We start from the raw sequence: 15,428 nt of genomic DNA on the forward strand, positions 1-15,428 counted from the left end.
GCAACAAAAGGAGCCTGGCTGCCGCAACTAAGACCCGGTGCAAACAAATAAATAAATATTAAAACAAACGAACAAACAAGTATGGTCTTCACCACCCTTGTCGAGAGAGTAGGGAAGAGGGAAGAGGAGGTTAGAGAAGTGGTCGAGGATTGGACTGGTCTTGCTGTGGTTCTTGGGTCTGGGACACACCTCTACGTGAGAGGAAACAACCGAATTACATAGTTTGCATTTTACATAAATTTCAGTCTGAAAGGTGGCAAGGCTGGAGGCCGGGAGGCCAGTTATGAGGACATTGTAATAGTCTTGGAGCTAAACTATGGACGTTGCAACCAGGGCGATGGCCATAGGATGAGAAGGGAAGCACGAGCTCATGAGGTTTTAGGTAAACTCAGCAGGACTTGGTAGCTGGGGGATAGGGGTGGTGAGGGCGAGGAAGGAGTCAGGGAAGGCTTGGGTCACTGTCTTCAGAGAGGGGCTACAGAAGAGGATGGCAGGGGATGGACACATGGAGTCCAACTGTGGACACGCTGAATTCAATGTGCCCGTGTGACACCCAGATGGAACCATACAGCAAGCAGGTGTGCATGGGATTCTGACACTTTGAGAAGACACAGGATTACAAGTCATCAGTGTATGAGTGGTGGTTACAAACATAGGAGGGGATGAGATGGGCCACAGGCATTGTGAATTAGGAGAAAATTGGGCTGATGGAAAGCTCGGGGAATTAACCTGTGAGGGGCAGGGAGAGGAATGTGAGTGAAACAGGAGGAAAACCAGGAGAGTGCGATGTAAGAAAGCCGGAGAAGTAATGTTGCGAGAGGTAAAGAGTAATGGCGCCAAATGCAGGTAAAGCTTCAGCAAACAAAGACTACAAAGGTGTCTGCTGAATTTCGCTACTGACCTCGGCGAGCACCGTTTCAGGGGAGGTGAGGAGACGGCCAGGCTGCAGCGGGTGAGGGCATGAATGGGATGGCGGGGCGGAGTGGAGACAGAAGTGTAGCTGACTGTTTGGGGACATCTGGAGACTGGAAAGTGCCAGGGCTGTGGCTAGAAAAGGACACATTGTCCACAGACAGCTTTGTTCTCTTGTTCTCAGTATGAGAGAGAGTTGAGCATGTTTGTGGGCTGAGCCAGTAAGAAGAGAAATTCCAAGGATGCAGCAGAGAGGTCCATGGAGGAGAGGGGCTGGAGACAGAGGGGCATGGACCAAGATCTCAGGTCCGGCACCAGGAGGGAGACTGTCCTTCACCTGTCGAGACTTGAGGGCTGGACGGGCGTGCAGCCTGGGATAGAAGGGGAAGCGCCGAGTGGCTCCCCACCTGATGGCCTCAGATTCTTTGTTCGGTTACACGTGTATGTAAAACAGAAAGAGACGGGAGGTTTGAAAAAAGTAAAGTTTAAACTGTGATAACGGAGGGAGCTAATGGACAAGAAAACATGTTGAAGTGAGTCATCCTCTATTCCTCTCTTTCCCTCACTCCGCCTCCCCGTCGTCATCTATCAGCAAGATGTCTGCGCTGCTTCTATATCCTGGCTCGGGCTACTTCTCGCCACCCCTGCTCCCACCACGCTGGTCTCTCCTAAATTTCTATCAGGTTCCTTACAAGTTTTTCTGCTGCTTCTCTTGCCCCTTTCAGTTGTTTTCCCACACAGCAGCCAGAGTGATCTTAAAAAAACAACAAAAAAAAAGGTAAAGCAGATCATACCACTGCCCTGCTTAAAATCATTCAGTAATTCTCACCGGGCTAAGAATAAACTCCAGATACCAAGCTTTGTCCTGAGAGACTCCACACGATCTGGTCCTAGCCACCTCGTCCGCATTCTCCCTTGGTGTTCCAGCCGCTCTGGCCTTGGTTTGTTTCCTCCAGGGCTCCAAGTTAGTTCCCGCCTCAGGGCCCCTGCGCTTGCTTTCTTTCTGCTCGGGACGCTCTGGTGGGCTCTTTCCCATCATTTACCTCCACGACCAAATGCTACTTCGTCAGAGGCTTCCCTGCCTGTGTGAAGGAGCATCACCCCAGCCCTGCTGCCTCTGTTTTTATAGGCTCATTATATTTATCATATACATTATATTGTCTTACCTATTTACTTTACTTTGTGTGTGTAGTTTGTTTCTCAATCCTAGAATAAGAACTCCGGGAGAGCAGGGACTTTGTTCAGGACATTGTAGGCATTTAATACATATTATTATTTATAAGGACGGTGTTGAAAGTGTCCTTATTAACGAGGACAGTGTTGAAAGCCCAAATGAAGTTAGAAAATAAAACTGCAGTGGCTCCAAGCCACGCAGTTGTGCGGTTTTCTTCAGCAGAGACCATCAAATAATAAGATTGATTTTCTTATGTGCCTGTTCTAGAGACAATTTCAGACAAGTATTTCCAAACCTGGGCTGTGTGGCAGAGGCATCTTTGTGGAGAGGAGAGGGTCCCCCAGTGTGACCCGTTTGGGTGTTTACGTTCTTACTTAGTTTGTAAAGACGCCTTCCACTTTACAGCCTTGGAGGTGGACCGGCAAGTGTAGGAGGAAGTTGCTGGCTCCATTTCCAGGCCCAGAGCTAAGCTGTGCTACGCAGGTGAAATCAGGTTACTGAGATCGCTCTGGTTTCCTTGGTGCCCCGGGAGGTTCGGTTATATTTGAGATTGCTAAGGAGGAGGAAAACCTGATGACGGCAGGCCTGTATTTTCCTTAGGGAGGGAGCGCTTTTCGATCCTCAGTTGAGGCTGAGGACCTGCCTCCTTGATTGGCGAGGGCTGACCTCCGGCCAGCGGGCTGAGTGACACTTTCTAACTGCTCCCAGAATCCCACAACCCAGCCTGGCAAGTTTGTCCTATGCCAGCTCTGGGTAATTACATCATGACTCCTCAGGCTCCCTGTCTGTTTTGTTTTTGCCTGTAAACACTGTAGCTAGGGTGACGAAGAGTTAGCTTATTGTAGAATGTGCTAACCACCTTTCTTCTGGCCGGAGGACAACAGGAAGGGCGTGTTATTTTATAAATCGTAGGGCGACCCGGTTAACTCCTTAATGTCTTTCTTCTTGGTTGCTGGTTTATCCAGTTTAAGCCCTGATGTCATTGGTTGATAACGTTTGTGTGCCAAGCTCTGTGCTAACTAGTTGAAAAATGTTATTTCCATGACAGTATTATAAGGTGGAGACTATTATCCCCATTGTACAGATGAGGAAACTGAGACTCAGAGAGGTAAAGTAGCTTTTCAAGGTCACACAGCTAGTAAGTGTGGGTTTTGGATTTTAGAAACCTATTACTGCTTATCATATACTGATACTGTAGCCTGAATTCTCTCCTAATACCATAAGTGAAAGTAGAAGATATTCTCACTTCCTGCCATTACCTGATATTCTGAGTCCGTCTTATGCTGTATGTCCCGCAGATATTGAACATCACTGACGAACTTCTGCCTGTCCTTTGCTTCATGAAACATGATTCTTAATCCGTGACCTGCATATAAAAGATAAATAAATGTGCTGTGATATCATCCTTTGTTGCTTTGCCATATTTGGATTTCTCTTAGTATAATTGCTTTTATTCTCTTATTAATCTAATATCCATTGTTGGAAAGGCACAGATGCTCCTTTCAAACTGAAAGGACTCTTTGTATGGGTGTCGATGCCTTTACAGCCGTCTTGTTCCAGACATAAATAATGCAGCCACTTTCATGGGCTGGCTTCAGTGAGCCTGTTCTGGTTAGTCATAGGGAGTTAGACTGGCAGACACCTGATTCAGAAGCAGTTCTACCACACGACAAAAAAGAAAACCCAAGAACCTAGCTAACTCAGCAATGATCAAAGCTCTGAGCCCCTGGTGACTTAAATTCATTGACTCAACAAATGATCACACCCCTATTCCAACTCAGACACTCCGCTGGGCACTGGGGTATGGCGGTCGGCAAGATGACATGGCCCCGGCCTTTGTGTTGCTACCATCTAGCCTGGAAGAACGGCAATGAATGTTGCTGTCCCCCAGCCCCTTCAGACTCCACATGACTTTCTCACATACTTGCTCTTCCTTCCCAGTTTTCTGAAGGAAATGTTGCCATCGACCAGCCGGCTGCCCGGCCAGTAACCTGGGCAGTTTTCTTCACACTTCCTTCTCCTGCCCCATCTATATAAAAAACAAGTCCTGATGATTTTCTCCCCTGAGTATCCCTGGAATCCATCATGATCAGAGCATGGGTACTGGCGTAAACTCTCTGGGTTCAAATCCCAAGTCTTTGAACATTGACAAGTGGACCCTGATGGTGATAAGTGCGATGGAGCAGAAATACGGGGTTCTCTGAGAAAGTGTCATTGGGGGAGGGGGAGGCAAGGTTTTCCTTAGGAAATGACACTGGGTTTGCTAAGGAGTGAGCTGGGCCAGAAGTGGAACAGAGAGGATCTGGGACAGAAAGGACAGCAGGTACAGAGGCTTCAGGGCTTCAGGGGCTGGTGCAGCTGGAGCAGAGAGAGGAGAGAACAGTAACGGAAGGGCTGTAGGATAGGCAGGGGCTGGCTCACAAGGGGCCTTGGAGGTCGTGATTCAAAGAGTCATGTAAAGCCACTGGAAGGTTCCAATCGGGGGAGGACATGATTAGATTTACATGTTTAAAGGTCCCTCCAGGGAATTCCCTGGCGGTCCAGTGATTAGGACTCCACGTTCTCACTGCCAAGGGCCTGGGTTCAATCCCTGGTCGGGGAACTAAGATCCCACAAGCTGCAGGGCACAGCCAAAAAAAAAAAGAGGTCCCTCCAGCTGTAGTACAGAGACTGGATGGAGTGTGAGGGTGGCGGAGGACGAAGGGAAGTGGATGGGCCACTGGGGATATGTTAGACTAATCCCGTTAAGGTGGTGCCCAGACTTGGGTCTCAACACTGGAGGGAGGGAGGGGGAGGTATTGAGCCTCTGGAAGTGCTATGTACTGGTCTAAACATTTACACATATTAGCTCAAGCAATCTTCACAGCCACACTGAGGCAAGAATTATATCTCTAGGGACTTCCCTGGTGGCGCAGTGGTTAAGAATCCGCCTGCCAATGCAGGGGACACTGGTTCGAGCCCTGGTCCAGGAAGATCCCACATGCCACGGAGCAGCTAAGCCCGCATGCCACAACTACTGAGCCTGCTTTCTAGATCCTGCGAGCCACAACTACTGAAGCCCGTGTGCCATAACTACTGAAGCCGGTGCACCTAGAGCCCGTGCTCCGCAACAAGAGAAGCCACTGCGATGAGAAGCCCGTGCACCGCAACGAGGAGTAGCCACGCTCGCCACAACTAGAGAAGGCCTGCGCACAGCAAGGAAGACCCAACACAGCCAAAAATTTTAAAAATAAAATCAAAAAGAAGAATTATATCTCTGTTTTGCAGACGAGGAACCTGAGGCACAAAGGGATTAAGTAACTTGCCTAAGGTTACAGAACTGGTAGGTGCAAGTGTTGGGGTTTGAACCCAGAGAGTCTCATGCCAGTGCCCACGCTCTAATCATGATGGAATCAAGGGATACTCAGGGCAGGGAATCATCAGGAGTTGTTGATAATACGAATGGGATGGGAGATGGAGGCCCAGGTTACCGGCTTGGGCAGCTGGCTGGTCGATGCCAACATTCCCTTCAGAAAACTCGCAGGGATGATCAAGTTTGTGAGAAGGTAATGTGAACTTTGAAGGGGCTGGGGGACAGCAAATGGAGATGTTAAGTAAGCAGTTAGACGTAGGGCTCTGGAGCTGATTAGAGAAGAAAAGAATTGGGCATTGCTGGCATTTTGGTGACAAAAGAAGTTGAAGGCAGGATGGCTATTGAAGAAAGGAGGACGACCCAGGACAAAATTCTGAGGACCACTGGATCTTAAGAACAGGTAGGTAGCAGAAGAGGAGCTCTGGAAAGAAGCCAGAGAGGCAGGAGGAAAACTGAGAATCAGGTGGGTGCAGTTTCATAGATGCTGTCAAGTGCAAGCTTCAAGGAGGGGAATATTAATAACCTTGGTGAGAGCATTTAGTGGCGTGACGGGGCTGAAGATAGATTGCATTGAGTTGTGTAAATGGGAGTAAGGACGTGGAAACGATGCTTTCAAGAAGTTTGTCTCTGACTGGTGTAGTCTAAATTTATGACCAAAACATTGAGTTAGTAAATGGCACTGTTCATAGTGAGTCTACTAGACCTCATCTATAAGGTCATCAAAGGTCCCACGCTATTCCTGCTTATTGTCAAGTGAAGCTCTTTCATTTATTTCTACTTTTTTTTTTGGTGGTACGCGGGCCTCTCACTGCCGTGGCCTCTCCCGTGGCGGAACACAGGCTCCAGATGCGCAGGCTCAGCAGCCATGGCTCACGGGCCCAGCCACTCCGCAGCATGTGGGATCTTCCTGGACCGGGGCACGAACCCGTGTCCCTTGCATCGGCAGGCGGACTCTCAACCACTGCGCCACCAGGGAAGTCCTATTTCTACATATTTTTTTACTGAGATATAACTGACATATAACAATATATTAGTTACAAGTGTACAATGATATTTGCATGTATTGCAAAAGGATCACCACGGTATGTCTAGTTAACATCCGTCAGCCACATAATTACAATTTTTTTCTTCTTGTGATGAGAACTTTTAAGATCTATTCTCTTAACAATTTTGACATATACAGTATTATTGACTATAGTTACCATGATGTACATTACATCCTCGGTACTTACTTATTTTATAACTAGAAGTTTGTAATTTTTAGCTTCCTTCAGCCATTTCACCCACTTCCTACTCCATGCCTCTGGCAGCCACCAATCTGTTCTCTGTATGTTCTCTGTATCTATGAGTTCGGTGTTTTGTTAGATTCCACATATGAGTGAGATCATATGGTATTTTGTCTTTCTCTGACTTATTTCACATAGCCCTCAAGGTCTATCATGTCACAAATGCCAAGATTTCCTTCTTTTTTTAATAGATGAATAATATTCCATTATATATACACACCACATTTTCTTTATACATTCATCTGTTGCTTCCATGTCTTGGCTATTGTAAATAATGCTGCAGTGAATATAGGGGTACATATATCTTTTTGAGTTAGTGAATGTTTTCATTTCCTTTGGGTAAATACCCTGGAGTGAAACTGCTGTATCACACGTAATTCTATTTTTAATTTTTTGGAGGAAACTCCATACTGTTTTCCGAAATGGCTGCACCAATTTACATTCCCACCAACAGTGCACAAGGGTTTCCTTTTCTCCACAACCTCGCCATCACTTGTTATTTCTTATCGTTTTGATAAAAGCCATTCCAGTAAGTGTGAGGTGATATCTCACCGTGGTTTTGATTTGCATTTCCCTGATGATTAGTGATGTTGAACACGTTTTCATGTACCTGTTGGCCACCTGTGTATCTTCTTTGGGAAAAAGTCTGTCCAGATCTTCCACCCATTTTTTAAATTGAGTTGTTTGTTTACTATTGAGTTCTTTATAGATTTTGTATATTAACCCCTTATTAGATATATGATTTGCAAATATTTTCTCCCATTCTGTGGGTTGCTTTTTCATTTTGTTGATGGTTTCCTTTGCTGTGCAGAAGCTTTTTAGTTTGACGTAGTTCTACTTGTTGATTTTTGCTTTTGTTGCCTTTGCTTTTGATGTCACATTTAAAAAATCACTGCCAGGACCAATATCAAAGAACTTACTACCTATGTGTTCTTCCAGGAGTTTTATGGTTTTATCTCTTATGTTTAAGTCTTTAATCCATTTTGAGTTGATTTTTGTGTACAGTGTAAGATAGGGGTCCAGTTTCATTCTTTTGCATGTGGCTGTCCAGTTTTCCCAACACCATTTATTGAAGAGGCTGTCTTTTCCCCATTGTATATTCTTGATTCCTTTGTCATAAATTAATTGACCTTATATGCATAGGTTTATTTCGGATTCTCTATTCTGTTGCAGTCATCTGTGTGTCTGTTTTTCTTCCAATATCATACTATTTTGATTACTGTAGGTTTGTAATGTAAGTTTGAAATCAGGAAGCGTGATCCCTCCAGCTTGGTTCTTCTTTCCTACACATACTTTTTAATGACAGCCATGTGAGAGGTGCTGCTCTAGGTTCTGGGGAAACAGCAGGATAAGACAGACAACATCCCTGACCTCAAGTGTCTACATTCTATAGCTTTCTTTCCCTTTTCCAGTTTGTTTTTGTTTTTGTTTTTGTTTTCCGTTTGTGCAGATATCGGCAGAATCAGGTTGCACCTGACTCATGGTGGCCCAATGTCTGGTCTGGTCACTATGAACTCTTAAAAGGTTTATCATGAGCCCCAAACAATACCATCTAAGAACTTGTTCTGGTCCCTTGGGGAATATTTTCTCTCAATTATAGAAGGTTGGTCTTTGTGAGTCAGAATCTAAAACTACATTCTGATAGGTAGTTCCACAGATGACACACAAAATCTAAATTTTGTCTCTGAGCATTTTAATAGTCATTTATGGAACTCTACTTTAAAAGACCACTTTTAACTTTTCATGTGAATTTGTACCTGCATAGAATAAAGTTATGTTCCCACGCTTTTCAGAAAACGATGGTGTTAAACCCGGCAGAAAGATGGACCCCTGCTGCTACTGTTGGAAAGAAAAACCTGTCTGAATATTAATCAGGGAGAGCACATAAGGATTCATAATGAAAATATGTTAATGGTCACTAAGGGAGCACATCCCAGAGTCCACTTGGATGATACATTTTGGTTACAAAATTAACATAGAAAAGCCAGCTAATCTATCCTGGCTTTAATGTAGTGTAATTTTAAGGAGGCTTCTAAGTCAAGAGGCATGAAATCACTTCGTCTAAATAGGCAGGAAATAACACTATTTGAATTACTCCTTGCTAGGTTACCTCTGACTTCACAATCACCGAACAAATAAAGGACTTTAAAATCGCCTGCAGAAGTCTCTTTGCCCTCCCATAAACTCTCTATTATTGTACTCTACTGTAAAATGAATATTTAGAAGCATCATGGTGCCACATTTAATCTCTTAAGTACGTCAGTGCTTTGTGGGATTAAACAAATACTCCAGGCCCCAAGGAAACAGATTATTAGAGACAGATCAAGGAGATAGTAGGTAGATCACCACAGTTTAGGCAAACATTCTCAAGTGTCACTTGAACTTCATACTATACTTCAGGTTTAAAAACGGACCAGGAGGAACAAGAAACGGAAATAACTCTATGGAAATAAATCCACATGAGATCATGCTTAATTCGTGGATCTCAGCTTTGTGGCCTTCCTCAACCAGATGGCCATTTGAAGCCAAAAAAAATTTTTTTTCTTAGCAAATACAGACAGGTGGAGGGGAGGAGAGTGGTAATAAAATGTGGGCAGGGCGCATGTTTCTAAAATAGCATTCTGTATTCTCTTCCGTTTCTCACCTTTGAACTGCTTTTCAATTTACTATCCACTCATGGTTATGCACGCTTCTGTTTTAAGTCTCTGGTGATGATGTGCCAATTTTGTCTTTTAGAAATCTACATAAGAAGCCATATTAAATGAGGGAGAGGGAGCAGGAGAGGAGAAGGCAGGAGGAGGCATGTGGGAAAGGAAGTCCTGCTTTGCTGGAAGTGAGAGTGAATGATTCATCTTGGCCTCAAAATTCTAGGGAGGAATATTCTAAGAACTTTGTGACATATGTCTTCCTCTCTAGTGTACACTTCCCATGAATTCAAACTGAATTTCCCTAGGAGAACAAAATCTGATTGCAGAGTATATTTCTTTCAGTTCTCTAAAAAGCAATCATATGCGCTGTCTTTCTGTTCTATGGCTACGTTTGTCAAACGAATTGATTGGAAGGGAGTTCATTTTGTTAACAATCAAGCGATTTCACTGTTTTATTACCGTGTTCTCATATTAGAAATGTCGTTAAAGTGAATATTTTGTTGGTTCAGTTATAAAGAAAAATGTAAATGTAAGCCCCTCTTTCGGCGGAGGGTTCCTTTGAACCAAAATCTAAATGGCTATATTTATACCTGACCATCAGGTTTATAAATTACCCCCCCTTTCCATAACTGGGTGCTGGGAAGAAGCATTGCAGGAGACCTTATTCATCCTTTTACACAATTAATATTGATTAATATGTAATGACAAAGATTACAGAATTTGTTTAGCTTTCAAAAATCTTAGAACTTTGAAAATCTGAACAAAAAATAAAGTCTAAAGAGTTTTTAAATCTTAACTTATAAAAATATTTTGAGTTATAAGCCACAAAGATGAGTGATCTGGGCTCAATCTTCCTAACACCGCACTCCTAAGAGAATACTGTGACCAAAGAAAAAGACGGGGTAGATGGTAGATTGGTTCCATGCAATTTGCTTAGGAAATCAGGGGGCGGGGTGGGAGGTGCTGTGCTATAAAGGGCTTATGAGAAAAGCTCTTTGGCGGTGACTCTTCATTTTATTGTGTAACCGTGAAAGAGCTGGGCGGGCATACACTGACCATCAAGTCCAGAAGAGAGACTCAACGTGTAATTCGTTAACTTTGGGACTGGGCCGGGATGTCACAGGCTGGACAAGCAATTCGATGCTCTCAACAATATCAATAATTTCGCACTCAGGAGCTGGAAAGGCCGTGATCCGTATACCTCTCCTGGACCTGCAGAAAAGGGTAGTCTGCGGGGAAGTTATGTACGTGAGGGGCCGCTGCCAGGGTGCAAATAAATGATCATAGAGCCCCCCCAAACCTGTCTCTTTGAGGCAGAAAAATATGGAGGCTCTGGTCAGCCGTAAGGAGGGAGCGGCTAGGCTCCCAGGCTTCAGGCCCGATTTCCCTCCAGAATCGTAGAAGTCGCAAGGAGAGGTGGTCCCCCCGCTACTGCCCCGACTTTCTCGGAGGATCAGGCGGGGGCAGGGTTGGGGAGGGCCGGGCCGAGCCGGGCCATTACCTTTCGGGTCAGTCTTTTCCCCCTGCGAGGGGCTAAAGGGGCCGAGGGGCGGGGCAGACGGACTGGTCCAGGGCGGAGGAGCAGCCCATCAATCGTGCGGGGGCCGTCCCTGTGCTCCTTTTCCTTCTCCTCGCTCTTCTCCCTTCCCTCTACCGGCCCCTCTTCCTCCTCCTCCCCGGAGGCAGCTTTTAGCGGCGGCGGCCGGGCTTTCTAGGGGCGGAGGCGGTGGGGGCGGCTGCCTGGCGTCCTCCCGTTTCCTTGGCAACCCGGTCCTCCTCCCTCGCGCGGGAGCTGGGCGCGGCGAGAGCGCGGCCGTGGGGGCGGGGTTGGGCTGCGGCCAGGCGGTCCCGAAACCGGACGTGGGCGCTGCGCCGGTTGCCTTGGGAACTAGTCGGGATGCGGTCGGGAAGGCAAAGCGGTGATGGCGGCGAGCAGGAGGAGGCGGAATGGCTTTGTCTTGAAGTCCAAAGCCCAGTCCAAAGCCCAGATAGCGAGGCCTTCACTCCTGCCTCGACTCAGTGCTGTGCTCTACAAAAAATGAGATTAGAAAACGTGAAGGGAAAGTATTTTTAACTGAATAAAATAACATTAAAGGCAATACACTGATAGAGGAGGGAAAGAGTGCAGCCCTGCAGTTTGAGCTGTGCAGGGGATCTCTGAAATATCTGATCCAACATTAAAAGGAAGAAATAAATAATTAAGGGAGGCACCGCATCAGTGGCAGAAACGAGACAGGAACCCAGTTATATCTTGGTTATCAGTAATCTTGGCTGCCTTTCCCAAGGTAGGAGGTTCTTAGAGGCTTAGACTGGTGCCCACAGGTTTAGAAAGCAGGCACTGGAACCTGTGCTAGACACACCCTCTGCCAGGTTTATTTCTGTCTGTGGTTTTCACAGGCAAAGATGACTCTCTTTCATTTATTGTGCACATTTAGGTACTTGATAACTTGCCAACTGGTGTCAAGTTAGGGCATTTTTGACTGGGTAGAGAATAGGGAAAAAGGAGAATAGAAATTCTTGGACCTTTCATCAGTGCCCAGAATCCCCAGGTGTCTGTGGTTTGGGTGTCTTCTCAGCAACCCACAAACCCAGTTGACGTCCATGTCTCCTGCAGCATCACACCCTTCTTTCTATTCTTATCACCACCGCTCTAGTTTTGGGCTGCATGACCTTTTAACTGGATTATTAGAAGGGCCTCCTATCCACACCCTGGGCCCCTGTCTTCCACACCCTATCGCCACCATTTTCCCTGTTCCATAATCGGCATAGATCCAATGTCATTGGCCCCATGTTATGAAGCTCTCAAAATTCCTTGCTCCCTGGGGAGTGAAATCCCTTCCCCAGGGCTCACATTCTTGGTTTTCCTCATTCAGCACTTCTTCAATCATACTTCAGCCAGATGAGACTCTATTACACACTGAATATTACTCCCTGACTTTATATCAACTTCTAAGGCATATCCTGAGCCAAGCAGAGCCCAGATCAAATGTACTTAGGTGAAGTCTTTGTTTTGGGCACTTTGTCGTCCAAACTTTATTAGTCCTTCCGTAACCCCTAGTACCTTTCCATCTCCAGTAGCCCAACCCACATTCTGTTCTTGTTCTCAGCTAGCTATCGAGTAATCCTTATTAAAGCATCAACTGATAATTGAAGCATTAACTGGTAAGTACTAACCTAAGACCTCTCCCCATGGTTTGTGCTTTTCAAAAGGAAATGCTTAAAAACGCAAAATCTTTAAGACACACTGCACTGAAACTATAATAGTAAATGGTAGGTAGAGAGTTTGTTCTGTTGGAGCTAGGCCCCCCTCAAATAAAAATAATTATAACGATTAATGATTAACAGAGAAGGAGGTTGAAACGCAGGTGAGATAGTCGAAGAGAAGTGACCTGCCCTAGGACACATGGTAAGTGGCAGACCAGGGCTCAAAAGCAGGGCTTCTAGACTTCCCTGGTGGTGCAGTGGTTAAGAATCCACCTGCCAGTGCAGGGGACATGGGTTCGAGCCCTGGTCCGGGAAGATCCCACATGCTACAGAGCAACTAAGACCATGCACCACAACTACTGAGCCTGCGCTCTAGAGCCTGTGAGCCACAACTACTGAGCCCACATGCGCCTAGAGCCCATGCTCCGCAACAAGAGAAGCCATCGCAATGAGAAGCCCGCGCACCGCAACAAAGAGTAGCCCCTGCTCGCCGCAACTAGAGAACGCCCGCACGCAGCAATGAAGACCCAACACAGCCAAAAATAAATAAATTTATATATATATAAAAAAGCAGGGCTTCCGATTCCCAAATCCCTGATGTTACCTACCTAGTAAGAAAAACATCTTGGTACATATTGGACCCAGATTTTTCTCCTTCTACTTCAACATCTATATAAAATAATAGTGTCTACCTCAAAAGGTTGCCGTGGGGATTCAATGAGACAGGACAAGTGAAGCACTTACCATCATACCTGGTGTACAGAAAGCACTCAGTAATCAGTAGCTTTACTTTCTGAGGCATATTTTAAGATTTTATTTAATGCGTATGTGTGTCAATCATACATTTTTTAAGATTTTTAAATAACAAAGTTTGGAGACATCCCTTCATGTCTCAGTTTTAAACTCTTCTACATTTCAAGTGTTTCTGAAAATTAAGTTCTATGAAAAGCACCATGGTGCCCTTGAAAGAGGGTGAGAGTGCCAGAGGTCAGCCTGTAAAAAGTTACTGAGCAACTCCTGGTTCAGTGTTTAGTGAGTGAACTTGAGCTTGGCATGTAAGTTGCCAATAAGATTCGTTCTAGCTTTAAAGAGCAAAATGCCAAGAAAGTGAAATATTAAAGTGAGGAAGAAACACAATTCCTGGTTGGGGAAAGGATCCTACTCTTCATTGCTCTTTGCACGGTGTCCCTAATAGGTGATAAATAAATTAAGGAAAAAAACCAACTTAAGTAGATAATAGATTCTAATGACTGAGATATTTGGTGTTTGCAAATAAGTGTCAAGAAATTTTTCAGTTTAATCTAAGAGTTCTGCAAAGGGCAACTTCAAGTATAAAATTTCAGAAGTAGACTCTGTATTGGGTTTTGGATATCACATTTTTTTAAAATTTATATTTTTGGCTGCGTTGGGTCTTCGTTGCTGCACGCACGCTTTCTCTAGTTGCAGTGAGCTGGGGTTACTCTTTGTTGCGGTGCGCGGGCTTCTCATTGCTGTGGCTTCTCTTGTTGCAGAGCATGGGCTCTAGGTGCGTGGGCTCAGTAGTTGTAACTTGCAGGCTCTAGGGCGCAGGCTCAGTAGTTGTGGCGCACAGGCTTAGTTGCTCCACAGCATGTGGGATCTTCCTGGACCAGGGCTCGAACCCCTGTCCCCTGCATTGGCAGGAGGATTCTTAACCACTGTGCCACCAGGGAAGCCCTGGAAATCGCATTTTTGAGGGCAATGTTGAACTCATTGCAAAGAGGAAGCTGTGCAGAGGGGTAGCTATGCTTTCTAAGCCTCCCAAGTGTTAGGCACCTCATGAGACCTGGCCCAGCTACTCACTTGATCTGGAACAACCCATGCTCTCTTTGTCCACTGAGTATTTCCTCTTCCTAAGAGAGAGTCTAACTAGGTCGCTTTGTCATTATCCAGTCAGGAGCTCCCCTGATGGGCACAGAGCTTCAGGCCAAGTGGCCCCAGAAGGAGATGGGCTCCGTCATAAACAACGTGGTCGTTTTTTTACCTGGGCCTCACCGTGACTAACAGGCTTCTGTTCTCATCAGCTGAGGCCAACGAGGTGACGTTGCCTTCATTCAGTGCACAAGCTATGTGCCATGGCAGATTGCTTACAGATAGAATCTCTAGGAGTGGCTTTCCTGAGAAGGGGACTGTGGGCACGTCGTTCTTTAAAGCTTCATGGATTCTCCTCCAGAACCCCTCTGGGTAGGGGATTCATCTGATTAATTAAAAAAAAAATGTTTATCAAAGTTTAGTAAATTTACAATGTTGTGTTAGTTTCAAGGGTACAACAAAGTGATTCCGTTATATATATATATATATAAATATAAAATATATTCATATATAATATATATATTCTTTTTCAGGTTCTTTTCCATTATAGGTTATTACAAGATATTGAGTATAGTTCCCTGTGCTATATAGTAGGTCCTTGTTGTTTACCTATTTTATATTCAGTAGTGTGTATATGTTAACCCCAAACTCCTAATATCTCTCTCCCCCACAGCCCTCCTATCCCCTTTGGTAACCGTAAGTCTGTTTCATCTGATTAATTTTTAAAACTAGCTAACGGCTTATTGAATATGGCATGGGCTGTTGTGACATTCTGCATTCATCCCATAGAGATAATTTGGCCAGACTGTGGGTATGCAATGTGATCATCTCAACGTCACTCATTAAAAGTGCTCCTTTATTGATGTAATTAAGGTGGCTGGAGAGCCTAGTAGGCTGTTTCAAGGTGAACCCTCTAGGCTATGTATACATTTTGATGGAAGTCACTGAAGACCCAGGATTGGGTCCTTGGTCTTTTAAGATCAGAAATGCCATTTTAGTTAATTCAGCGCTGATCTTTATGG

General features: G+C 45.1%; 1 protein-coding gene across 1 annotated transcript in view; it reads right to left on the reverse strand.

The window, feature by feature from the left end:
- The window catches only part of MARCHF10 (membrane associated ring-CH-type finger 10), an 82,488-nt gene extending 79,053 nt beyond the window's left edge, over positions 1–3,435 (reverse strand). The window contains exon 1 of the mRNA XM_060134311.1: positions 3,346–3,435. Within this exon, the coding sequence (XP_059990294.1) occupies positions 3,346–3,435 (90 nt within the window). The remainder of the gene's footprint in view (positions 1–3,345) is intronic.
- Between the last annotated feature and the right edge of the window lie 11,993 nt (positions 3,436–15,428).

This window comes from Lagenorhynchus albirostris, chromosome 20, assembly GCF_949774975.1.
Source record: "Lagenorhynchus albirostris chromosome 20, mLagAlb1.1, whole genome shotgun sequence".
Classification (NCBI taxonomy): domain Eukaryota; kingdom Metazoa; phylum Chordata; class Mammalia; order Artiodactyla; family Delphinidae; genus Lagenorhynchus; species Lagenorhynchus albirostris.